The 8216-nt window shown below is 57.7% G+C and overlaps 1 protein-coding gene across 2 annotated transcripts; it reads right to left on the bottom strand.

Moving 5' to 3' along the window:
* Positions 1-873: 873 nt before the first annotated feature.
* Positions 874-7855, bottom strand: ELF3 (E74 like ETS transcription factor 3). 2 transcript variants are annotated; one of them, XM_024111258.3, is made up of 9 exons: positions 7667-7855; positions 6437-6586; positions 5357-5578; positions 4917-5000; positions 4682-4807; positions 4279-4371; positions 3223-3339; positions 2373-2568; positions 874-2109 (listed from the first exon to the last, which is right to left on the bottom strand). In XM_024111258.3, exons 2-9 carry the CDS (start codon positions 6576-6578, stop codon positions 1998-2000), a joined length of 1092 nt encoding a protein of 363 aa, XP_023967026.1. In that variant the 5' UTR covers positions 6579-6586; positions 7667-7855; the 3' UTR covers positions 874-1997. The 2 variants fall into 2 exon arrangements, with proteins under 2 accessions (XP_023967026.1, XP_023967024.1); XM_024111256.3 differs by having other exon boundaries at positions 5357-5581; positions 7667-7806.
* Between the last annotated feature and the right edge of the window lie 361 nt (positions 7856-8216).

Raw genomic sequence — 8216 nt, forward strand, 5'->3', positions numbered from 1 at the left:
GAACATGGCAGGTGCTTTCAACACCCAGCCCCAGCAACAGCAGGGACCCTGTGTGTGCGTCCATGCAGGCTGCAGGGCCTGCTCATCCTGCCTACCTAGGGCCTTCCACAGCCCCCTCCCCCTCCGCATAAGCTCATTTTCACCACAGCCTGGGAGCATCTCCCCTTCACACCTGAGGCACAGGGTCACTCGGCAATTCCCCGGCAGAGCTAAGAACCCAACAGGTCTCTCCCCTCAGGTCACTGCTTTGGGAGGAAAAGGCAGCTCAGCTGCAGAGACATTTCTTCCTCCAGGATTCTCTACCAGGGAGCCTTCTCGAGTAGAACTGAGGAGCTCTGGACTTCAGGCAGGGACCGATGGCCCCAGAGCAAATATGTGGGGGACAGACGTGGGTCCTTCAGGAACAGACTCAAGGCACTCAATCTATTTAGCTTAACCAACAGAAGGTTGAGGGGTGACTTGATCAAAGCCTATAAATACCTACATGGGGAACAAATCTTTGGCAACGGGTTCTTCAGTCTAGCAGACAAAGGTCTGACATGACCCAATGGCTGGAAGTTGAAGCTAGACAAATTCAGGCTGGAAATACAGTGTACATTTTTTAATAGCGAGGGTACTTAACCCCTGGAACAACTTTACCCAAGGCAGCAGTGGGTTCTCCAACACTGGCCATCTTTAAATCGAGCCTGAGTGTTTCCCTAAAGGATGTGTTCCAGTTCACACAGGCAGCCCTATGGAGGAGGTCAGATTATCGGGGATGAGTACAGTCTCTTTTGACCATGGAATCTGTACCCCCTCCTCCCCCCATGAGCAGCCTGGCCCCACTTTACCCCCAGCCATTACAGAAGCCACAAGGAGGAGGCGTGCACGCTGTTTGTAAAAAAGGCAACAATTTATTTCTGATATACTCATTATCAAAACAGGAAAAGACCTCGTGCGTCTGCCAGACCCCTCAGTGCCGGGACATGCTAATGCCGCGTTCTGTACAGAGACCTTCAAAGGCCAGAAGAACCTTATTTCAGTCCAGCTGAATATTGAGAAGCGTCATTGGTTCGAAGAGGCCAAGTGCTTCCAGGACAGTCACAATCACGCAAGAACAAGCTTATTTATGAAAAAATAGATCTCTATATACATTATATACCCTCTGTTTATGTTACATAAATTAGAAGCAGGAGGAGAGCGTCTCATGGGGAAAGGGGATGTTATCACACTGAGGGGATGGGATTTGGGGGGCACGGAGGCGAACACCCCAGGAACAAGGAGGGAGGCTCTGCCTGATGCCCCGGCTACTGTCACGGTCCCTCCGGAGCCGTCTGAAATTCACAGTTCTCTCCGACTCCCCTTGGGGCAGTGCTGCTTGAAATTCTCTGCTTGGGCCATTCACAGAGCAGCAGGCTACTCATGCCAGCGCACAGCCCGCGTGGCTGGCAGCAGCCCCACGGCAGGCAGCGCGGAGAGGGCATGCTTGGCAAAGACACAGCGTTCAGTGCCCGTTCTCTTCATTCCATCTATCGCACGGGGCGGCCAGTGCCCCTGGAGCTGGCACACCGGTGCATCCCACTTCCTGGACCACGGCTGACTGCAGCAGTAGCCAGGGCCCCCTGCTCTGCTCGCACGTTTGAAGTCCCCCAAATTCGATCATGAAGAACGGAGCATGTCCCTTCCACTCTTCCAGGCTTTGGGGACAGCCAGAGTCACTGTAATTCCACTTGGAAAGAAGAGTCCAGCAATGCAACAACAGAAATAATGGTTTACAATAACCTACTTGAGCCAAAATATCAGCTGTAGTTAGCTAGGTGCCGGCGGGTAACCAGCACATACACTTGTGCCCCTAGGAAGGGGCTGGAGGCTAACACACTGCCCAGGCCAGCAGCTTTGGGTTCCAACGTGTGACAAAAACTCTTGTCTAGGGAACATGGTTCAGTGCATTATGCCTTGGGTCTCACCCCTGGGCCAGACAGGCAGAGCCCGAGTCCTCGTAGGGCTCCCCTGGCTCCTTACTTTCGGTTCAATACTTCCTCCTCCTTCCAGCCGCTGGAGTTCTTCCCAAACTTGTAGACCAGCCGCCTCCCGTCGACCCGCTCCAGGATTTCCCGCTTGTAGTAGTACCTGGAAGGGAAGGAGGGGACATCAGCACCGGATGCAAGGCAGCCAAGTGAGCCAGTTTGGAGGCCATCTGGGAAGGGAAGAGCCTGAGGCTGGGGGCGCTGGGGGACAGAGGCTGGGAGAGGAGCTGTCAGGGCAGGGTAGGGAAGCAGAGGAGGCAAAGCACGGAGCTTTGGGTGGAGGTAGGCCCTTGAGCCTTGGAGACAGGCTGGGGCTCCACTGCCCTGCAGCTCTTGGGCAGGACGGGGGAATCCCCTGACACCCACCTCATAGCCCGGCTCAGCTTCTCGTAGGTCATGCTGCTGTTCTTCTTCTTCTGCCCCCAGAGCTGAGCCACCGCCTCGGAGCGAAGGAACTTGAAGACACCCTCGCGTCGGTCCTCCCACTTCATCAGCCCCTCGTTCAGCTCGGGGTGGAGCAGGATGTCCCGGATAAACTCCCACAGGTGAGTCCCTCTCGGGGCTGGAACAGAGAGAGGAGGGATGGTCTAGTTCAATGGGGGGCTCTGCAGAGCCAGGACCCCAGCAGGCTGGAGGAGGCTCTGCGGATAATGCTGCCCAGGGCTGGGAGCGCCATGGTAACAGCGGCAGCTCCCTGCACCCTGGGAACAAATCAGTCCCCCACTCCATGGGTACAGATGGTCCAATAGGCAGCAGAGCCTGTGTTGTACCTCCACATGGGAGCTCACTTGGGGGGCTGCAGCCCAGACAGGCTAGGCAGCTGTGACCCACTGAGGCACCTGGGCCCTAGCCCCCAGGGGAGAATCTGTGGGTGGTGCAGTTACACAGATCCGCTGGCCCCACGCCGGCCCCCGTACAGGTGAGGCAGGGGTCACAGCAGCTCAGGAGGCAACAGCAGCGCTGTAACAGCCACTGAGCAATAGTCCGGCGCCCAAACACCTTTGAGGATCAGTGCCTAAAGGCTGCACCGTGCAAGGTGCTGGGCCTCAACGTACTATGTGCTATGAACCTCCATCCTTCCTCCCACTTCCCCTCCACAAACACGGCCGAGACAACTGTCCTGGTCAATTCCAGGGCTGGCCATTAACTTCAGCCCCTGGACAAGGCAGGGCATAGCAACCCTAGCCCACAGGAGTCCCACTGGCCTCTCACGTACAGTGCTTGCTCTTCTTGGTCTCCAGGCAGTCTCTGTTCTCCTTGCTGAATTTCCGGGGCCTGCCTCTTTTCCGCTTCCCATGCTTGACGTCCTCTTTGTCATAGTCAGCAAAGCCATCTGGGCAGGAGGAGGTGGGACACGTTACTGGGCCTGTCTGGGTTTTATAGTGGGCCCACCCTGCCCCGTGGGGTCTGAGCAGCCTCAGCTCCTGGCTCCTCCTTCTTTAGAAATACAAGGGGGGATGCCCATTGTAGTTCCCCAGGGACAGGTCCCCTCTGCAGGCTCAAGGAACTGCCAGTCTGCCTGACCTAACCAGCGGGTCCCTATTTAGCCATCCAGCGACAGGGCCCCTTCCCCCATCTCCTACACCTCGGGTTCCCCGGTATGCCCTGGGGAGAAGGCCTGGACACTAGTTCAAATGGTCGCTATGGACTGCATCGTGCCCTGTTACGCTGAGCGTGGCACAGACACGCAGTCAAAGAAGCTCCCCATGCCAGGGGGTTTCTGACCGCTGCCTGCGGGAGCGAGGTGCACCTTGGCCAAATCCCCAACCCCCATCCCAGCCCACAGTGCTGCTGGCATCCGTCCCATCGCCCATCTCTTCCCAGGTTGCCACGGCACCAAGGTTCTGCCAGCAGCTGCTGAGGCAGAGGATCTCAAAGGCAGATCACATCCCCTCCCTGTGCACAAAGCAGGGGCAGATGGAGGAGCACATGCAAAACCTAGAGCCAAAGCCAAGGTGACTTCCTGTCCAGGTTCCATTTTGTCCAGCCCACTGGAGTGCGGGAGATCTGGATAAAAGTTTCTGGGTTTGACCCATCCTGCCTGGATACCATGGCAATGAGTGCCTGGGAAGTTTCCACAACAGAAAGCTAAGGCAGGCCACCTTTAGCAGAGGTCAGATCTCACAGCCTCCTCCCCAGCCCAGGGGACCCAACCAAGCTCTCTCCAGTGGCAAGGGGCCTTTCCTTTCCCTCTCTGACCCGGGTTTTGTTCCAGCCTCGCCCAGCCACAAACTCATCTCTGTCCCGGTCAGTCAGGAAGGAGGCGACTCACCGTCAGAGGAGAACAACTTCACTTCTGTCGGGTCGGGATCTATGTCACTTCCACCGGAGTCTTGGGAGTTGGGGCTGTGGGACATCCCGGTCCCTGGGGGGGTAAAGCGGATAGGTTGGATTTCCCATTATTCCCCTCCAGAAACACTTCCAATCAGCAGAAAGCAGTTCTTCCAGCCAGACACACCAAACGCTCCCCAGCAAGTGGCCTGCCCTGGTATGGGTTTTTGGGGAACTCTCGCATGAAACAGGGCAGGGTCTCCAACTGTGTCCCCACCCCAGCGAACCACCCACGAGATGCGAGCAGACGCAGGGCCATCCTAGACTGATGGGAGAGCCCGAGCCCACGCCCGCACCATGGCCAAGGATGTCCCAACACTGAGTGTGAGCAACGAGGGCTTTACCTGAGACAGAGATGTCAGAGCTGCCTGGAGACAGGGCACCGGAAATGTAGCTGAAGTCTGCCTGGTAGAAAGGGTTTGTGGATTTCATCTCCTCCAGGGATTCCTTCGTGCACAAGTTTCCCAGCTCTAGAAAGAGTGGAGGAGAGGGCAGGAAAGGGTGAGCCCCGTCCAGGTAACGGACATGCACACTGCAGGGGCCTCGAGGGACAAGTTGTGGCCAGGGTGCTTCTCTTACCGGAGTCCTGGAAGATCTCTTGGGAAGACATGTCCTCTTTCTCTAGCAGGTCAATGATCCAGGTTAGCTCATCCGAGACTGAGACTGCGGGAGGGGGGCGGATAGGAATTAATTGTATTTGACCAGTACGAAGGGCAAAGGCACCTCCCCATGCTCTTCCTGTGGGCTCCTTCATGGGTTCCAGCTGTTCCCCCAACTTTTCTGGTGCAAGCCCTGCTACGCTCCCCAATATGCCACCCAAACCTCCCTTCTAACCGGAGTCTCGGGATAGGAATGGGCCTTGCCCCGGGTTATAGGGCAGCAGTGACAGGGGACATGCCAATCTGGAAGCTCCAGGGAGGTGCCCGTCTGCAGCTCTGGCTGGCTAGGCAGGGCTGGTTCGCTGTGGGCCCTGCTGATGTGGGGCAGAGGAAGATCTGTGCTGGGGCACTGGCACTCACCGATCTCATGGAGGCGGGTGTAGAGCTCGTCCCCAAGCGGCCCGAAAATGAGCCGCAGCTGCTCCTGCGTGCAGTGGCAGAGCGTGTAGCCGTCCATGTTGCAGCAGGAGAAGTTGATGGCGCTGGCATCGTACTTGTTCTTCTCCACATGGTAGCCGATCCACTCCAGCACCTGCGCCTTGCTCCAGAAGTACGGGAGCTCGCCGAACCACGCCGGCTTCTCTGCTGGGGAGAAAGGAGCAGGGCTCAGGGGAGCTGCTCACCCGATGGGGCACCCGGCACCGGCTGGCTGGGCAGGGCTCTCAATGAGCCTATGTCACAAGGGGCGGGATTGGCTCTCCTGGGCACAGAGAGTCAGACGGGCGGGGGGGTTATCTTGCTTAGTCACTGTTGTACACCTGTCTCCTGCTCCTTTATCTCGGATTCTGCCTGACGGCAGGGCCCAAGGAAATGGCCGATGGCAGCGCTCAGCTCACAGCCCAGTCATTCCCCAAAGGGCACTGCAGCCCCGCCAGAGGGCATGAAGGACCCCCCACACACCAATCCCAACCGCCCGAGAGTGATCTTCCCCTTCCACTAGCCCCAGCTGGCCGGTGGCCCATCCAACCCAGTCCCCTGTCTCTGGCAGCAGACTAAACCCTGATGCTGCCAAGGAAGGATGCTGAACTCCCACCTGCTCCCACAGCCCCCAATAATGCACCTGGGCAATGGGGTACACAAACTATAACGATAACACTTTGAACTTTTAAAACATCTTCCATCCAGCCTCCCATGGGACCCACACGTTAATAGGATAAGCCTGGCAGGCACTGCTCTAGGAGAGCTATTGAAAGTAGCATTTAGAGAAGGAAACTGAGGCACAGAAAGGGACAGGGACTTCCCCAGGTCACCCAGTAGCAGAGGTGGGAAGAGAACCCAGGTCTTCTAAAGCCCAGTCCTGTGTGCTAACTACTAGGCAACTCTGTCTGCCTTCTAGTTCAGGGGCGGGATTCCATCTGGTGATTAGCTTATGCCCTGACTCATTGTCACTGCAGGTCTCATGCCCAGCTCTGCCCCGTAGCACGCAGGCTCCGGCCCCACCTGTGGTCTCCGCAGGCAGCGCGAGGTTGTCCTCCTTCCCCAGGTGGGCCAGCAGTTCCATGGGGGGCTGAGCCTCCTCCGGCTGGTACATGGCGCTGATGTAGTTAGAGAAGATGTTGCTGATCTCGCAGGATCCCGCCATAAAGCTCTCTGACAAGAGATTGCATCTGTCAGCATGACTCCAGGCAGCGTTGCCTGCGGGATACAGACCTTCCCGAGCTGGCACCTGAACCCTGGGCTGGGTACAGCCTGGGAGCACGGAGCCCGCCCCAGCCCCGCAGAGGGGACGGGGTTACAGCGAGCAGTCTGTGCATCTCCACGGTTCCCTAGAGCAGCACCCCGATTCCCCCTTCTGGGGCCTCAGGCTCAGGTTCCTCTGCGATCCGGGACAGCCGAGATCAGAGCCCAGCCTGTAGATTTCTAGCCGGGGGTCACCACATCAAAAAAGGTCAAGCCCTCACCGGACCATTATCAAGCACCCTATGTTCCTGGGGCCCATTGCTGACCTTCCACTGTAAAAGGGAACAGAGACAGACTTCCCCTGGGCTGGAGGCTGCGTCCCAACCAGCTTAGCGCTTTCAGCAAGCTGCTGATTGAGCACCAGGATGAGAACAAGCAGCTGTCATTGGTTCCAAGGCCTCCTTCCATCCAGGCTGTAAGTCTGATAGCACCTGGCCAGGAGGAAGGGGATGCGCAGTGGGGCTAGGGTGGATGGGACTCGGAGTCTCCTGCTTAGCAAGTTCATCACGCTGTCATTTGCAGAGAGCTGCGGGTTTGGCTGCTCCGCCGGGAAAGAGGCCATGTGAAAAATTGGTCGTCACATCTCACCCCATAGCCCCATCTCCCAAAGCACCCCATCCCCCGTGCAGTCCAGGGGCGCCCGGCCAGCCACACTCGCTCCCTCCCACCGGCTCCCCAGAGCCCAGTCCTCGAACCCAGCCTTAAATGAGCCAGAGAAGCAACTGTCCCAGCATGGACAGGCCTGCCCAGGCGTGGAAAGCCGGCGAGCAGGAATGCTGACACTCACCTGGCTCAGCCCAGGGCGGCGGAGGTCTGTGCTGGTGCTTTCTACCCCTAGTGCCCAAAGGGCTTGTGGCACGTTTGGCCAACAGGTGGCTGGCGAATAAGGAGCAGCATCCCCCAGCTAGCGCAGGGGGCACAAACACCTCCACCCTCGGGAAAAGGTAACAGCACCTTTAAAGCACAGAGCACAAAGGCTTTGATACCTACCACAGTGCCCCCAGCAGCAGCAGTTAATCCACAGGCAGCGAAGGGAGCTTGTAAATACTCCAGGTGCACCACTGGCTTCTAACCACTACTCATCTGTGCCTGAGCCCTTAGCGCCTATCCCTATAGGCGGCCCCTCCCGGGTGTCTCGCCTTATATAGCGTGTCTGCGGTAACATGATCTCACGGCTCTAGGGGAATTCCTAGCCCAAGTATTCAAGCTCCCAGCTCCATCGGATTTGCATAATAGGTGCCACTGGCCCCATGCCAGTGCTTTCTTGCCGGGAAATCAGGGCTGGCCAGTTTAATGATTGTCAAAGCCCTCGCCCGGCCTGTGCCAGCGTCTCACCCCTCTCACCATGTTTTTCTCTCTTTCTAATCTTACGTGTTTGTTTGCTCACAAAAGCAGGTTAATCGGCTGCCTCCTCCCTGCCAGGAATAGCAGCCATGTAAGGGGCTGGCGTGCCAGCCGGGCCTCTCCCTGCCAGGAGCCCAGCACGGGGAGAAGGGGGCAGCTGGCCAGACAAACCTGTACTCTGGCCCCCACCAATATG

The sequence above is a fragment of the Chrysemys picta genome, chromosome 4, assembly GCF_011386835.1.
Source record: "Chrysemys picta bellii isolate R12L10 chromosome 4, ASM1138683v2, whole genome shotgun sequence".
NCBI lineage: Eukaryota > Metazoa > Chordata > Testudines > Emydidae > Chrysemys > Chrysemys picta.

Bases quoted from the DNA above. Each gene is read 5' to 3' on its own strand.
- ELF3 (XM_024111256.3), bottom strand. From the start codon at position 6,578: ATGGCGGGATCCTGCGAGATCAGCAACATCTTCTCTAACTACATCAGC. The intron at 2,569-3,222 runs GTACGTGAGAGG...TCTCTGTTCCAG, and splicing joins GACCAAGAAGAGCAAGCACT to CCCCGAGAGGGACTCACCTG. The intron at 2,110-2,372 runs GTGGGTGTCAGG...CTTCCCTTCCAG, and splicing joins AAGCTGAGCCGGGCTATGAG to GTACTACTACAAGCGGGAAA.